This window comes from Geotrypetes seraphini, chromosome 7, assembly GCF_902459505.1.
Source record: "Geotrypetes seraphini chromosome 7, aGeoSer1.1, whole genome shotgun sequence".
In the NCBI taxonomy this organism is placed as follows: domain Eukaryota; kingdom Metazoa; phylum Chordata; class Amphibia; order Gymnophiona; family Dermophiidae; genus Geotrypetes; species Geotrypetes seraphini.
Genome location: NC_047090.1, coordinates 30762969 through 30780381, shown reverse-complemented (window position 1 = coordinate 30780381; position 17413 = coordinate 30762969). Strand labels below are relative to the sequence as shown.

At 44.2% G+C, this 17413-nt stretch overlaps 1 protein-coding gene across 2 annotated transcripts in view; it reads right to left on the bottom strand.

Moving 5' to 3' along the window:
• The window catches only part of EEA1 (early endosome antigen 1), a 243198-nt gene extending 228893 nt beyond the window's left edge, over positions 1–14305 (bottom strand). The window contains exon 1 of one of the 2 annotated variants that reach the window (XM_033951558.1): positions 14038–14305. In XM_033951558.1, the coding sequence (XP_033807449.1) occupies positions 14038–14061 (24 nt within the window). In that variant the 5' untranslated portion in view covers positions 14062–14305. The remainder of the gene's footprint in view (positions 1–14037) is intronic. The other variant, XM_033951559.1, reaches the window with a different exon arrangement.
• Between the last annotated feature and the right edge of the window lie 3108 nt (positions 14306–17413).

The following is a 17413-nucleotide window of genomic DNA, read 5'->3' as shown; positions in this document are numbered from 1 at the left end:
GAAAGCCAAACTGATTTAAAGGCAAAGTGAAAGAGGCTATTACAGCCAAGAAAACGTCCTTTAAAGAATGGAATAAGGATACCAGGGAAAGAAAATAAGAGGCATAAGCACTGGCAAGTTAAATGCAAAGCATTGATAAAAAAAGCTAAACAAAAATATGAAGAACAACTTGCCAAAGAAGTAAAAACTCATAACAATTTTTTTTAGGTACATCAAAAGCAGAAAACCTGTGAGGGAATCCATGGGACCTTTGAATGATCAAGGAGTAAAAGGTGCGCTCAGGGAGGCTAAAGTGGAGAGACTGAATGAATTCTTTGCTTCGGTCTTTACAGAAGATGTAAGAAATCTACCTGAACCAGAAATGGTTTTCAAGGGTGTTGAGGCGGAGGAATTGAAAGAAATCTCGGTGAACATGGAAGACGCTTGTATTAAGCCAAACTGACAAGTAAAGAGTGATAAATCACCTGGATGGGATAGTATACATCCCAGGGTACTGAAACAACTCAAATATGAAATTGCTGATCTGCAACCTGTTAAAAATCATCTTGAGTACCTGAAGATAGGAGGCTGGCCAATGTTACGATTTTTAAAAGGGGTTGCAGGGGAAATTCTGGAAATTACAGACAGGTAAGCCTGACCTCGGTGCCAGGCAAAATAGTGGAAACAATATAAAAAATAAAATTGTGGAACATGTAAACAAACACGATTTAATGAGACAGTCAGCATGGGTTCAGCCGAGGGAGGTCTTGCCTCACCAATTTGTTTGACTTCTTTGAAGGTGTGAACAAACAAGTGGATAAAGGCGAGCAGATTGATGTAATGTATCTAGATTTTCAGAAGGTTTTTGACAAAATTCCTCATGAGAGGCTCCTGAGAAAATTAAAGAGTCATGGGAAAGGAGGCAATGTTCAATTGTGGATTAAGAACTGGTTATCGGACAGAAAACAGAAGGTAGGGTTGAATGGACATTTTTCTCAGTGGAGGAAAGTAAATAGTGGTGTGCCGCAGGTATCTGTGCTGGGACCGATGCTATTTAACTTATTTATGAATGATCTAGAAATTGGAACTATGAGCGAGGTGATTATATTTCCAAAGGACGCTAAACTGTTCATTGTTAAAATGCATGGACTGTGAAAAACTACATGAAGACCTTAGAAAATTGGAAGACTGGACATCCAAATGGCAGATGAAATTTAATGTGGATAAATGCAAAGTGATGCACATTGGGAAGAATAATCCAAATCATAGTTATTGAATGCAAGGGACCACCTTAGGGGTCAGCGTTCAAGAAAAGGATCTAGGTGTCATCATAGACAATACGATGAAGCCTTCACCCAATGTGAGGCGGTGGCCAAGAAGGCAAACAGGATGCTAGAAATTATTAGACTATGAATGTTATAATGTCTCTTTATCACTCAATGGTGCAACCTCACCTTGGAGTACTGCATTCTATTCTGGTTTCCTTATCTCAAAAAAGACATAGCGGCATTGGAAAAAAGTTCAAAGAAGAGCGACCAACATAAAGGGGATGAATTCCTTTCGTATGAGGAAAAACTAGATAGGTTAGGGCTCTTCAGTTTAGAAAATAAGAGACAGCTGAGAGGAGATATGATTGAAGTCTACAAAATCCTGAGTAGTGTGGAACAGGTACAAGTGGGTCAATTTTTTTACTGCATCAAGATATACAAAGACTAGGGGACACTCGAAGTTACAGAATAATAATTTTAAAACCAATAGAACACGTCGACAGAGGATGTGGTAAGAGCAGTTAATGTAGCTGGTTTTAAAAAAAGGTTTTGACAAGTTCCAGAAGAAAAAGTCCATAGTCTGCTGTTGAGACAGACATGGTATGGTAGCATGGGATGCTGCTACTATTTGGGTTTTTGCCAAGTACTTGCAGTTTGGATTGGCTTCCGCGAAGATCGACCAATGGTCTGACCCAGTAAGGCTATTCTTATGTATGAACAATTCTACTCTTCTAGTACTGTGGATGTTTGACTTGACATTTTTTCATCTTGGACTGGGGGATTTATCCTTTATTTCATATGGTTGGATCCAGCATGTTTTGGAACAGTCCAAATCATAATATTTTAAGGAGTCCTATATGAACTTTTTCCTGTTGTTTGGGAGGACTTAAGTTGATTTTTTATATCTGACGTTTTAGAAATACTGGAGGTTTTTTGACCAATGAATGAATTGTAGCCTGATGTTTGAAATGAGCTTAACTCATAAAAATGTTTCTGAGGTCTTTTTTCTCCACTGTAAACAGTTGATATTTGGGCCCTTCTTTTTATGGCAGAAGAGAGTAGGCTACAGGTTGATTTAAGTGATTTTGACTACCCCAATATTGACCAGATAAATGTTACATCAGAGAGTGTTAGGTAGGTAAAATTCCTAGATATAATCAAAGACTGCTTCTTGAAACAACTGGTCCAAGAATCAACAAGAAGGAGAGCTATTTTAGATCTGTAGTCCTTAGTGGAATGCAGAGAATAGTACAAGAGATAACAGTGCTGGGTCCGCTGGGAAACAGTGATCATGACGATCAAATTTGAGCTAATATCTGGTGTGAAGTCAAAGAAAATCTACTGGAGTGACATTTAATTTTCAAAAAGGCAACTATGAGAAAATGAGAAAAATTGTTAAAGAGAAGCAAAAAAGAATCAGTGACATAGGTTAGGACTTTAAATCAGGCATGGACATTAGGTAGAAAGAAGACCAAATGACAGGCGGCATGGTTTAAAGATAATGTGAAAGAGACTATTATAGTCAAAAGAGCAACCTTGAAAGAATGGAAAAAGGATCCAAATGAAGAAAATAAAAAACAACACAGTCTATACATGAAAAGAAAACAGCAGCCTGGACCAGTGGCAAAAGAGGACAACTGAGGAACCAATCATTGAATAACCAAGAGACTTTAATTGAACCAAGTATGATGACTCAGCACAAGCCGTGTTTCGGCCATTATGCCTGCATCAGGAGTCAGAGTACTTGTACAATGCAAATTCCACAATTTGCAGATTAAGCTCCTTTCTATCTTCTGTGTGCTTAATCTGGAAATTTGCATTGTACAAGTATTTTCTCTCCTGATACAAGTCTAATGGCCAAAAAACATAGCTCATGTTGACTCATCTTACTTGGTTCAATTAAAGACTCTTGGCTCCTCAACAACTGGTTCCTCAGTTGTACTCTTTTGCCACTGGTGTTTTGTTTCATGTTAGAGATCTACCTAAACCAGAAATGGTTGTCAAGGGTGACAGTGCAGAAGAACAAACTGGAAGATATACTAAGCCAAACTGACAAGTTAAAAGATTGATGAATCACCAGATGATTTACACCCCAGGCTGAGGGGAGATGTGCTTGAGGTCTACAAAATCCTTTATGGTGTAGAACAGGTAAAAGTGAATCAATTTTTACTCTTTCAAGATTTACAAAGACTAGGGAGAGAACCCCATGAAGTTACTTGGAAATCCCTTTAAAATAAACAGAAAATTGTTCACTCCAAGTAATTAAGCTCTGGATCTTGTTACCAGAGAAAGTGGTAACAAGTTGAAAAGGCGATGGCAAAAGCTAGAAGGATGCAGGGGTGCATAGGGAGAGGTATGGCAGGTAAGAAGGTATTGATGTCAAAGTATAAAGACTCTGGTGAGAGCTCATTTAGAACACTGTATACAATTCTGGAGAACACACCTTCAAAAAGATATAAACAGGATGGAGTAGGTCTAAAGGAAAGCTACTAAAATGGGCGGTGGTCTTTGTCAAAAGGCATATGGGGGACAGACAAAGATGTCAATATGTACACTTTGGAGGAAAGGCAGGAAAGAGGAGATATGATAAAGATGTTTACCGTATTTTCACGCAAATAACGCGCACCCGTATAAAACGCGCACACGGGTATAGCGCGCAGAAATCACGATGATATGTACAAAAACTTTGGTATACCGCGCTCACGGGTATACCGCGCATGCTGCCCGACGCTCCTTTCGCCCGCCCTGACTTTCCGTGCGCTGTCCCGACTCTCCGTTCACCCCCCCTGACTTCCGTGCACTGTCCCCCCTTGAAGGTCTGTCCCCATCCTGAAAGCCTGATGCGCCCCCCCCGACGTCCGATACATCCCTCCCCCCGAAGGACCGCCGATTCCCCAACAATATCGGGCCAGGAGGGAGCCCAAATCCTCCTGGCCACGGCGACCCCCTAACCCCACCCCGCACTACATTACGGGCAGGAGGGATCCCAGGCCCTCCTGCCCTCGACGCAAACCCCCCTCCCCCCAACGACCGCCCCCCCAGCCGACCCGCGACCACCCTGGCGACCCCCACGACCCCCACACCCCCCTTCCCCGTACCTTTGGTAGTTGGGCCAGAAGGGAGCCCAAACCCTCCTGGCCACGGCGACCCCCTAACCCCACCCCGCACTACATTACGGGCAGGAGGGATCCCAGGCCCTCCTGCCCTCGACGCAAACCCCCCTCCCCCCCAACGACCGTCCCCCCCCAAGAACCTCCGACCGCCCCCCCAGCCGACCCGCGACCCCCCTGGCGACCCCCACGACCCCCCCACCCCCCTTCCCCGTACCTTTGGTAGTTGGCCGGACAGACGGGAGCCAAACCCGCCTGTCCGGCAGGCAGCCAACGAAGGAATGAGGCCGGATTGGACCATCCATCCTAAAGCTCCGCCTACTGGTGGGGCCTAAGGCGCGTGGGCCAATCAGAATAGGCCCTGGAGCCTTAGGTCCCACCTGGGGGCGCGGCCTGAGGCACATGGTCGGGTTGGGCCCATGTGCCTCAGGCCGCGCCCCCAGGTGGGACCTAAGGCTCCAGGGCCTATTCTGATTGGCCCACGCGCCTTAGGCCCCACCAGTAGGCGGAGCTTTAGGATGGATGGGCCAATCCGGCCTCATTCCTTCGTTGGCTGCCTGCCGGACAGGCGGGTTTGGCTCCCGTCTGTCCGGCCAACTACCAAAGGTACGGGGAAGGGGGGTGGGGGGGTCGTGGGGGTCGCCAGGGGGATCGCGGGTCGGCTGGGGGGCGGTCGGAGGTTCTTGGGGGGGGACGGTCGTTGGGGGGGAGGGGGGTTTGCGTCGAGGGCAGGAGGGCCTGGGATCCCTCCTGCCCGTAATGTAGTGCGGGGTGGGGTTAGGGGGTCGCCGTGGCCAGGAGGGTTTGGGCTCCCTTCTGGCCCGATATTGTCGGGAAGTCGGCGGTCCTTCGGGGTGGGGGTGCGAGTGGTCCTGCCGGGGGGGGGGATGTATCGGACGTCGGGGAGTCGGCCGGGCAAGAGGGCTTGGGCTCCCTCTTGCTCCGATCGTGGATGCGGGTGCGGGTGGGAGCGCGTGCGAGCGGTCGTTCGGGGTGGGGGTGCGAGTGGTCCTGCCGGGGGGGGGGGATGTATCGGACGTCGGGGAGTCGGCCGGGCAAGAGGGCTTGGGCTCCCTCTTGCTCCGATCGTGGATGCGGGTGGGAGCGCGTGCGAGTGGTCGTTCGGGGTGGGGGTGCGAGTGGTCCTGCTGGGGGGGTGAATCGGGCGTCGGGCGGGGTGGGAACTATGTTTTAAAACTTTTGTATACCGCGCTCACGCATATAACGCGCGAGGGGTATGCGCGGTAGGTAAAAACGCGTATAACGCGCGCGTTATATGCGTGAAAATACGGTAAATACCTATGTGGCATAAATACATATGAGGCGAGTCTCTTTCAATTGAAAGGAAACTCTTGAGTGAGAGGGCATAGGATGAAGTTAAGAGGTGATAGGCTCAAGAGTAATCTAAAGAAATACTTTTTTACAGAAAAGGTGGTAGGTGAGTGGAATAATCTCCCGGTAGAGGTGGTGGAAACAAGCACTGTGTCTGAATTCAAGAAAGCGTGGAACAGGCAAGTGGGATCTCTTAGGAAGAAGAGGAAATAGTAGATACTGGGCAGACTGAATGGGCCATTTGGCCTTTATTGGCAATCACATTTCTATGTTTCTAAGTTAGCATATCTGGGTTTAAAAAAGAGGTTAGATGAGTTCTGAGGAAGTCCATAGTCTGCTACAGAAACAGACATTGGGGAAGCCACTGCTTGCCCTGGGATCGGTATCGTAGAATGTTGCTACTATTTGAGTTTCTGCCAGCTACTTGTGACCTGGATTGGCCTATGTGGAAACAGGATACTGGGCTAGATGGACCATTGCTCTGAACCAGTATGGCTATTCTTATGTTCTTAGTATTTATTATGTGAGGCGTTTGCTTAGGTTTGAGTACCTATAATCCTTTTACTGTAATAATGCTGAACTGGTACACCCTGGCATTATTGGAGCTTTTATAATTGTATTCTTGTATGTATCTTTTGCTTATTTTATTATGTGTGTTTTTTGTTCTCCACCTTAGGTAAACAAATAAGTTACATAGTTATAGTTCATTATTTAAGAGAAACAACTTCTGATCACGCATCCAAAATTAAAATCTCTTAAGTATGTGCTTTGGTTTGCTGTATCTTGTGAGAATGTGAATTAGCATGGAATAATGTCACATGCCATTTTGACCAACTGGTACAAAATTTAGATTGTAAGCGAGCCCAATAGGAACAGAGAAAGTACCTGAATATATTGCAATATGTAAAAGTGGTATATCAAATCCATTATGCATTCTCCCCTAGTCAACTGGCCAAACTGGAACAGTTCATATGAACACTGGAAGCTAAACACCACAGGTCTTGGTATACTTTAGTCTCATTTCATATTACTTATACCTTCTCTCAGACTTTCCCAGCTTATTCCACATCGAAAAACTTGGAAGCCTTTATTTTATTTATTAACCGCCTTTTCATGACTTTGCTTTAATCCTATTTCTTCAGATAATAATGGTCTCTCGAACCATTGCATTCATGTTGAATATGTTAGGATTTGCTTTTGGCCATTTTGCTGTTATATAGGATATGAACATGTATAATTATGTTGCTCTATGTAGTGAACAACAAAACCACTTACGACACCTTCACAAGATTTACTGTGACATGGCTGACTTGATAATGTGTTTCCCTTAATGTACAAAGACTTATCCTATTAAACACACTAAAGTGCTAGCAATCTCAAGAACCTTCATGCTGACATAGCACTGTTGCAGGAGACTCATCAAGCTACCAGCTAAGCCCCAAAATTACAAAGCAACTGGATGGAACAATGGATATATAGTCTCTGCCCTAGGGGAAAAAATATTGAGCAGCCATTCTGTTTCATAAAAGCCTAGCTGCAACAACCTGAGATACCAATAAAAATGCAGAGAGTTGGTGAGTTAAAGCACACGTTCTGGGAAGGTCTTAAGTGAAAAAACTGGAATGTCAAGGTTGAGAGCATATATATTAATCTGGCTACTACCATAAAGGGAAACTACCTCAATAAACACACTTTTATTACTCAAAAACAGAGTCCACTGAACAAAAGCATACGTTCTCGATTGGTATTTGACCCTAATTTATAGGGAAACTTCAAGAAAAGCAACCCAACCCCACCCCTAAGCCAAAAGCCATGGTTTCAGTAACAAAAACTGTCTACATCTGTCTGTGACCTTTGCTATATCAGAAAATGGTTGAACCCTCAAAGAGAAGGAATAGCGCATTAATGCCAGCATTGAGCTGGCATTAGTTCTAGAAGCGTAGCGCAGGATTAGCGCATGCTAAAATCCTACGTGCGCTAAAAACGCTAGAGCACCTTAGTAAAAGTAGCCCTAAGTGTCACTAGGAGAGTGGAAGTTATAGCAGCATCTTCCTTAAATGAGAAAGCAAAGCAGTCAGATCCAAACTGACAAAATAAGAGGAAAACATATTCCTTCTGCTAATGGCTTCTTTTTATAAAATGGTAGATAAAAATATTCTAGAAACAGGTGGTAATGATTGTACTAGAACTTTCAAACATAGCACTTAAAACATAATAAGCTGAAATACAGTACAGTGGTACCTTGGTTTACAAGCATAATTCATTCCAGAAGCTTGCTTGTAAACCAAAATACTCGTATATCAAAGCGAGTTTCCCCATAGGAACTAAAGGAAACTCGCTTGATATGTTCCCACCCACCCCCACCCCCCGAGGCCAGCGGCGCTGCTCTATCCCACCCCCGAGAACCGGCATTGCTCCCCCAAAGCCCCCCCCCCCCCCCGTGTGATCCGCCACCCCCTGCGATCCGGCATCCCTCTGCCGTGATCTTAAATCCCCCAGCACCCACCTGAACACGCTGCTTACCCCCATTTGGCCGCCGGCACCGGCGCCAACGCACAGGACATATCGGTGCCCCAAGATCTGCGTCTTCTTCTTTGCTGGGCCTTGAGCATCTCTGCATGCTCAAGACCTTCGGAAGGGAATGATAAAACAATAAGAAAAAGTGGGGTATCGCTTCCTGAAAGCGTTTTTATTTGGGAACTCAGTTGGAATTTTGATAAGCGTCTTTAAAGAGGAATGTCTTAAGGTGTGTTTTAAACTTGTTTAGGAAATTTTCAGAGCGAAAGTTTGATGGCATTGCATTCCAGAGAGAGGGCGTGACAACAGAGAAAATTGTGTTTCTAGTATAATATAAATCCTTGATTGAAGGGACTGTTAATAAGTTCTGATTAGTGGACCTGAGGGCCTTGGAAGGGGTATGTGGGATGATATATTTATCTTGATCTTAAACACTAAGGGCCTGTTTTACAAAGCCGCACTAGCAGCTGCAGCACGGCAACAGCCCCAAAGCCCTTTAAATCTCTATGGGCTTCGGAGCTACAGGCCCTAAGAGAAGAATGTTATAAGTTGATCTATGAGAGACAGGTAACCAATGAGAATCTCGAAGTAGGGGGGTGATATGGCCATATTTTTTAGCTTTATGGATGAGTTTAATTGCTGTATTTTGAATTAGTTGCATTTGGCGGGTTTCTTTTTGGGTTATTCCATGGTAGAGTGAGTTACAATAGTCTATATGTGAAATGATCAAAGAGTGAATTAGAATTTGAATAGAGGTGGATTCTAAGACTGAGGTTATAGAACGAATTAGACGGAGTTTATAAAAGCAGTTTTTGGTCAGAGAGCTAATTTGGTCATGTAAGTGAGGCGTTTATCAAAAGAGGATTCCTAAGAGTTTAAGTTTGGACTTGATTTGTAGGGGGACAGAATGGATAGATATTTGTCCAACTAGTGAATCATTGTTTTTGATTGGTTATCTAAGCGGTTTTACAATCAGGTACTCAAACATTGAAAAGACTGCATAGGAAAGACTATGGTATCATGAGGCAGCATAGCAGCTGCAATCACTGCTCTTTCACATTGGTCGTCTCAATTTTCCAGCAGCTCTCTCATCTCAGGGGATAGTGAAATGCTGATGTCCAAAGGCAGAGGGGTTGTCACCTCAACCCCACAACTACCAATGGACCCCCAGATGATGTCGTAGCTGCAAAGATCTCCATCCTAGTCTGCAACTGCTGAAGAGCTGAAATACAAGTTGAAGAAATCACCAGGGTTTTAACCTTCCCACAGCATTTTTTAGGTATTGCAGAAGTAGCAGCCTGCTCATCTACACTCTAGGATGCCAAGTTGCCTCACCCTAGTTTATTTACTTCTTGATACACTGTAGATCAGGTAACTTGCTCAGTAGTTTAAAAGGTTATTAGAGTACAGTTAAGGAAGAAAGAAAACCCAGAAGACCTTAAAATGTTGCACTGAAAGAGAGAAATACTAAAAAGAAAGACATATATCCTGCACTCACTTCAACTAAGGGCTTACTGTACTATCCACAAAGTTAAAGGGTGCCTACATTTTGGCACCATCTATAATTTTATACCAATTAGTGATCAGAAAATAAATCACATCAAACATTATAAATTATTTTTAATATGGGTTTCAGAGGGGTCTAATCTAAGATGTAGTGGGGAGGCATTTACAATGTTGGATCAGTCACATTGAAGATGACATGTTGAATAGTGTCTAAGCCAACTGCACTAAAATGGCACTACCAGTAAATTCTAGCTAAAAAGATCAGGTATTAGAGAACAAGCTAGAAAACATGTCAGGCCTGTTTTGTATTGTAGAGCTTATGAACTAAACAAGTTTGAATATAATCCTTGCTGAAATTGGTAGCCGGTGCTTACTAAGCAGTAATGGGGTCACATGATCAATTTGTTGGCATAGTGAATGGTTTTAACCGCTGTGTTTTGTATTTATTGAAGGCATCATACTTCTTTTGCTGGGAGACCAGAGAATAAAGGGATGCAGTAAAGTAGATGTGAGAGGACTAAAGCTATAGCAACAGCATACCTACCCTATTTGACAACCGGGGTGGATCTTTTGAGAAGTCTTCTTGGACTGCCTCTTAATTCCATAATTAAATTTAAGAGTGTCTGTATAACTTTTAAAATTTATCATGGTCAATCAGTTGAATCTAACATCTCTAATTTCTAACCCCCTTCCCCCTTTTACAAAACTGTAGCTCAATTTTTAGCACCGGCTGTGGAGGTAACAGCTCTAATGTTCATAGAAATTCTATGAGCGTCAGAGCTTACAGCTGTGCCTGGCGCTAAAAACCGCACTGCGGTTTTGTAAAAAGGGGGGTAATTTTGTTAAATACTCATGCACATTCTGTGATGTATCTGTCTATTAAGGGTATTCAATTTAAGAGTTTACTTTCTCATTGTCATTTATTTTTACCTCTATAGTATTTGGAATGAATTACCAATCAATCTAAGATCATGTACATCTTATCAAATCTTTTGTAAATACCTGAAAACTTTACTATTTCAAACACTTTTATTATAATAATCTTAATTAATGTGTTGTTGTTTTGTTTCTAATAATTCTTTTTTGGTCAGGGATGATGCAGTATAAGATGAAAAGATTAGATTTATTTTTTTTAATCCTCTCCTCTGTAGGACAAAATTACTGTTTAGAATTGTTAGCCCATGGTGATAATAAACTGCAGACCAACTTTCAGTCTGTTTCATTATTGATTTTAAATTAGTCTACAGACAATGCACCCCCCTTATTGCCTATGCCAGAGACAGACTGTTCCACCATCCCAACCTTGGTATGCCACTGAGCAACAGTCATGGCTCTCAAAACTTGAATGCCGTCGCTAAACTGTTTTCCAGCGGTTTAGCCTGCACACATTTTAGTGGTGGATTATCAAAACGGATTATTTCTGTCTTTACCAAAGTTTATAGCAGTCTCCGACAATGGCACACAAATGTGCTCTCTAACATTGAAATGAGCCCTGCGGTGGATTCTTAAAAATCGCCGAGGCATTGTCGAAGAGCGGCATCAGCTTTTGGCGACAAAAAGCAGTGACTGGTCCAGGGTGCCGTTACAGTGCCAGCACTTGTGTTTTGACTGTGGCTAATGGGGGGGAAAAAATGTATCTAATATATTTTAAGTGGAGGGTAGTAAAATCACACTTCTTTTGAGTTTTGGGGAGAGACAGACATGTTTCATACACGCTTGTTAAAAGTCAACATTTCTTCTTTAGCGCATATACGATACCCTTGTCTTGTATAGACAAAACCAGAAGTAATTTGAGAAAGTATGGAATATATTCATAAGATATATTCCTGTGATTAAGGCAAGATATTATATGAAAAGAAGATGAGCCCTGCAGGCTTCATCTATTGTCATATTAAATTCTGTTTATGGAATAAAACAAGGAAACCAATTACAGAAAAAGACCATATAACAAAATGTTACTAATACAGAAAAACACTACCATAAAAAGGTGGCCTAGTTGACTAGCTGGTGCAGAGACTGATATGGGGAGGGGGTTACAGAATGTGCTTTAGTTTGTACCTCTGTTCCAACTACCCTTTGCTGCCAATTAATAACATATTAGATGGCAAAAGATAAAGACTTGTATGGTCGATCCAATCTGCCCAACAAGATTAACTCATAATGTGTAATATGATACAAATCACGTATGAATATGTAGTCCTTGCTATTTTCAGGGAACACACCACAGAAGTCTGCCCAGCACTGGCACTAGTGTTGCCATCTAATCACCACTAAGTTTTGTTTATCACACGCAAACAGGATTCCTTTATGTTTATCACACGCATTTTTAAATTCCTATTACCATTTCAATCTCCATCATCTCCTGCGGAAGGACACACCAGGCATCTACCACCCTCTCTGAAAAAGTATTTCCTGATGTTATTTCTACAATTTAAATTAATGTCCTCTAGTTCTAACAAGCCACCTTACTTCCTCTGGAAAAGGTTTGTTTGTACAATAATTCCTCTCAAATATTTGAATATCTGTATCATTTATCTTCAGGTCATCAAAAGTCTCATATGCTTTGCGGTGTGAACCCAATACTGTTTTTGTCTCTTTTCTCTGAACTGCTTCAAGTCTTTTTACATCCTTAGCAAGATATGGCCTCCAAAACTGAATACCCTGCTGCTCGATACTGCTTTTCTTATATAGTATAGTATTTACGGGAACGGAGGCCCTAAATTTCTACAGCTTTAACTAAATTAGATAAGTGAACTAAATATAAGACTTACTGAGACTACATCTCTCTATAACCCACCTGATTTAATTCTTCCCTTACTGTTTTAAAACTCATAGTCTTAAGATTTGTTTTTCTTGACTGTAAACCAATCTTCCTCTAATTAGTTTCTGTACAGCACTGCACACTACAAAATCATTTTATTATGAAATGACAATGGGAACAGCCGATTCACACGGTCTTCGGATGGTACTAGAATTTCCTAATTCTTCACAGAACTACTGATTAGGGTGACTGGTCTGCTGAGAGATGTACCATAAGCAGGTAACTTGACTGCCCTTTTCAAGGAAGCCCTTCAGCAGTACATGCCGATCCATACCAACTGTCAACAGAAAAAAAAAAACTATTTGGCACTTAAGTACTGCCAGACACATAGGAATCAGCTTTTACAAATTATTGAGGGTGCTAACCCCAATAGAAATAACATCTCCCTAGTAAAAAAGTTTCTCCAATATTTGTTTTTAGAAATTCCCCCCCCCCTTGCTTTTAATATTGTAAACCGCTTTGGTTTAAACTTGAGTATTAACATTTGCGGTATATCAAATAAATTAAACTGTAATTTTGGGGGTGCTCAAGGGAATCTGTAATAAAATACATACAATATATAAAAACCAAAATCACTGTATGCTTAAACAACTGCACTAAATCTTAGAATAACTACTTAAGGCATGGGTGTCAAAGTCCCTCCTTGAGGGCCTCAATCCAGTCCAGTTTTCAGGATTTCACCAATGAATATGCATGAGATCTATTAGCATACAATGAAAGCAGTGCATGCAAATAGAACTCATGCATATTCATTGGGGAAATCCTGAAAACCCGACTGGATTGCAGCCCTCGAGGAGGGACTTTGACACCCCTGATTAAGGTCTGACACCAGTGCTGACCTTCCTAGCAGATGAAAAGGGACTCTCAACTACTTAAAAGTTTACCGAAAAGTCTGACCAGATAAAACCTGCGACCAAAAAGACTGCAAAAGTTAACAAGCGTTTTTAGCAAACAGGACCGCATTTTAGTTTTAGCCCCAACACAAGAAATCTGCAGTTGCCCAACAGCCGTGGTGGAGGGAGCGGCAGCAAAGGACACTCCAGCCCGGCAGAACAGCAGGCCACGGTAAACGCTCCAGGAAGACAAAGGGGGTGTGGGCTCGGAATTCAAAACCGCTCTCGTCCACGGGGAGGAGGAGGAGGGGGGGGAGCCCGAAACGAAGCCGCTTGGCTGACCCCCTATCCACGATCTTCATCTTTATAACGACTGACGCACGGGAGAAGGGGGGGGGCGGCGCGCGCACGCCCGCCGCTAACTCTCCACCACGTCTCTCTGTCAAGAAACTGCTTCCAGCGGCGGCCCAGGAAGCAGCAACTCTTCCTCCTCCGGGCACACCCGGCCGCGGTGGGCGGACGAGTCAGGAACGGAGTCCGAGAGGCCTCGGCGGCGCCGCCACACAGGCCCTAACTGTCGAGAAATGGGGCGCGTGAGGGTCGGAGAAGGCGCGCGAAGGCCAAACCGCTCCGATCCCCTGGAGAAGCAGGCGCGCGCCGGGCTCTCTTACCAGCTGCAAGATGCGCCGCAACATTGTTGTCACCCGCTAGCGTTGCTGGCCGGGAGGATTCGGGGGGTCGCTCGTGCTTTCTCTCGCCTTGTGACAGACACACACGCGCACGCTCTCCCCAGCAGGAGGCGGGGCGCTGAAGGCGCCGCCCCCCTCTCTCCTTCCTTCTCGGCGGACCTCGCGCTCCCTCGTCCTCCTCGGGAAGCTGCTGCGGCGCGGAACTCCGCCCAGGTCCGGCAAAGAAGCGAGAAGCGCCGCGCCCAGTCCGAGACGTCTGGACCTCTGTGGGCGGAGCCGTAAGGTTTATTGATTGGCAGATACAGGGCGCTGCTTTCGGGGAGTGTGGAACCTATCCCGGATTTTGGCTTTGTGATTGGCTGTCCTCGTGGAATGGGCGGAGTTTGTCGTGTCACATGAGTTGTAGCGTAGGTGGGAAAATGAATGGGGAGAGTGAGCCAGGCGGATCAAACTGTTTTTACGGCCGTGACTCTCTTGCCATAAAGGCAGGTGTTGGGTTTTTCAGGAGGTCACTGAGAGTTATGTGCGTGGTTAGTAGAGAAATAATGGCAGGAGTGGAGATCCCTTTTCTCAAGGGGAGGGGGGAGGTTATAAAAGGAGGGTGTGAGGCTTTTGGTTAACCTAATCTCCTGCCAAAGCCTGGTGTACTGAGGGAGACTCCTAGGGCCACAGAATAATGGAGTGAACATAAAGGCTGATAATCTGAAGAGAATGTGACAGAAAAATTCAATCTTTGGTTTATCCTGTTTCTCCAGCCAAAGCTGTAGCACAGAGGGAGACTTCTTACTGGGTAGTTAGAGGACAGAAAAGTAAATTGAAGTTAGAGAGAAGTGACTGTTTAGCAAGTTTAACTTTTGAACCTGGTGACTGTCAACACTGAAGGAAATAGTAAATAGTTGAATTTGACTTCTGCAATCAATTTAAATTTAAAAAAATTCCAATTTGTTTCAGTTACACCTGGGCCTCTGCTTGTTTCTTCAAACCAGTGGGGGGGGGAGACCCTGAGACCCTGGATTTGCTGATTCTCCAGGCAAGCTCGAGCGAGAGACTAAGCTTCTGATCTGTATGGCCGGTATTCAGCTTTTTGTAAGCCCTGGTCGCAGGGTGCCACAACCCGAAGAGCTGGCTGGAGCCCGCAAGCCGCATGTGTGCAGAGCCAGGACTTCATGACTAATATACGTGTACATAATTCTTTCTGGGTGCTAATGGTGTGGTATAAGCAAATAAATCTTAATGCAGATACATTTGGATGCTTAAAAACCAGGGAGCCTTTTGTAGATTGAGAGTCTCATGACTGATAAGATATGCGCAAAAGCCAAAGTGCATTAAGAATGTGGACACTCCAATCCTTAGGTTTATATACTGAATCATCTCCAAGTACAGTATTGGAGCTTGACTCGGTTTACATTATTGGTGTAAAGGAAAAACAAAAGAACAGAAAGGAAGTTGAAATTTCTTGGCCCACCACGATACTAAATAAGATCAATTTTTGTATTCATCTAGAGCTTGTTGGAAAAGATAAGTTTTCAGGGATTTCCTAAATAGATGAAGAGAGATAAGAGTTCTAATCTCGTAAGGAAGTTTCTTCCAAATAGTCACAAAAATGTATACAAAAGATTGAGAGATATATCCCATAGCGGTGATATGGGAAGGTACATCTTTTGTAAACCCTGAAAATACAAGACAAGTTTACTTGAAACACAGCATAACTTGTGACTCCAAAGGGGCCATTTATATAGTTAAATGCCCCTGCAAAGCAATGTTACTTACCGTAACAGTTGTTATCCAGGGACAGCAGGCAGCTATTCTCACTAGTGGGTGATGTCATCCGACAGAGCCCCGACACGGACATCTTGAAAGCATGTCTTGCTTGAAGAAACTTAGAAGTTTCGAGATGCCCGCACCGCGCATGCGCCAGTGCCTTCCCGCCCGATGTACCGGGCGTGTCTCCTCAGTTCAGGTAGCTAGCCTGAGAAGCCAACCCAGGGGAGGTGGGTGGGACGTGAGAATAGCTGCCTGCTGTCCCTGGATAACAACTGTTACGGTAAGTAACATTGCTTTATCCCAGGACAAGCAGGCAGGTATTCTCACTAGTGGGTGACCTCCAAGCTAACCCCAATGGGATGGTGGGAGAGTTGGCAATTTCAAGAGAATAAATTTTGTAACACTGTTTGGCCAAACTGTCCATCCCGTCTGGAAAAAGTGTCCAGACAATAATGAGAGGTGAATGTATGAACCGAGGACCAAGTGGCAGCCTTACAAATCTCCTCAATCGGTGTCGATCTGAGGAAGGCTACAGAGGCCGCCATTGCTCTGACCTTATGGGCTGTGACCTTACAGGGAAGGGATAATCCAGCCTGGGCATAGCAGGAAGAGATACAAGCCGCCATCCAGTTAGAGATGGTGCGCTTCGATACAGGTCGTCCCAACTTGTTTGGATCAAAGGAGACGAAAAGTTGAGGAGCAGTTCTGTGAGGCTTTGTGCGATCCAAGTAGAAAGCTAAAGCACGTTTACAGTCCAGAGTGTGCAAAGCAGCTTCCCCAGGATGAGAATGAGGCTTTGGAAAGAACACTGGAAGCACGATGGATTGGTTGATGTGAAATTCAGAGACCACTTTAGGCAGGAATTTCGGATGAGTACGAAGAACCACCTTGTCATGATGGAATACAGTGAACGGTGGATCCGCCACTAGGGCCTGAAGCTCACTGACGCGGCGAGCAGACGTGAGGGCCACCAGAAAAACCACCTTCCAGGTGAGATACTTAAGTGGAGCCTTGTTGAGAGGTTCAAACGGAGGCTTCATGAGATGAGACAGGACAACATTGAGATCCCAAACCACAGGAGGAGGTTTGATAGGAGGGTTAACATGAAAAAGACCTTTCATAAATCTGGAAACCACAGGATGAGCAGACAAAGGTTTCCCCTGTAGAGGCTGATGGAAAGCCGCAATAGCACTCAGGTGGACTCGTATGGAGGTAGACTTGAGACCAGACTGAGATAGGTGTAAAAGGTAGTCCAATACAGAAGAAAGGGAAGCTCGCTGAGGTTCCGTGGCATTGGAAATACACCAGGAGGAGAATCTAGTCCATTTTTGGGAGTAGCATTGTCGAGTAGCAGGCTTCCTGGAAGCCTCCAAAACCTCCCTCACTGCTTGAGAAAACTGGTGAGGAGTTATGTTGAAAGGAACCAAGCTGTCAGGTGGAGGGACTGCAGATTGGGATGAAGTAGTGAACCTTGATGTTGAGTGAGAAGTGAAGGAAACACTGGAAGAAGTATGGGCTCCCTGCTGCTGAGTTGAAGTAGAAGGGAGAACCAAGGTTGTCTGGGCCACCGAGGAGCAATTAGAATCATGGTGGC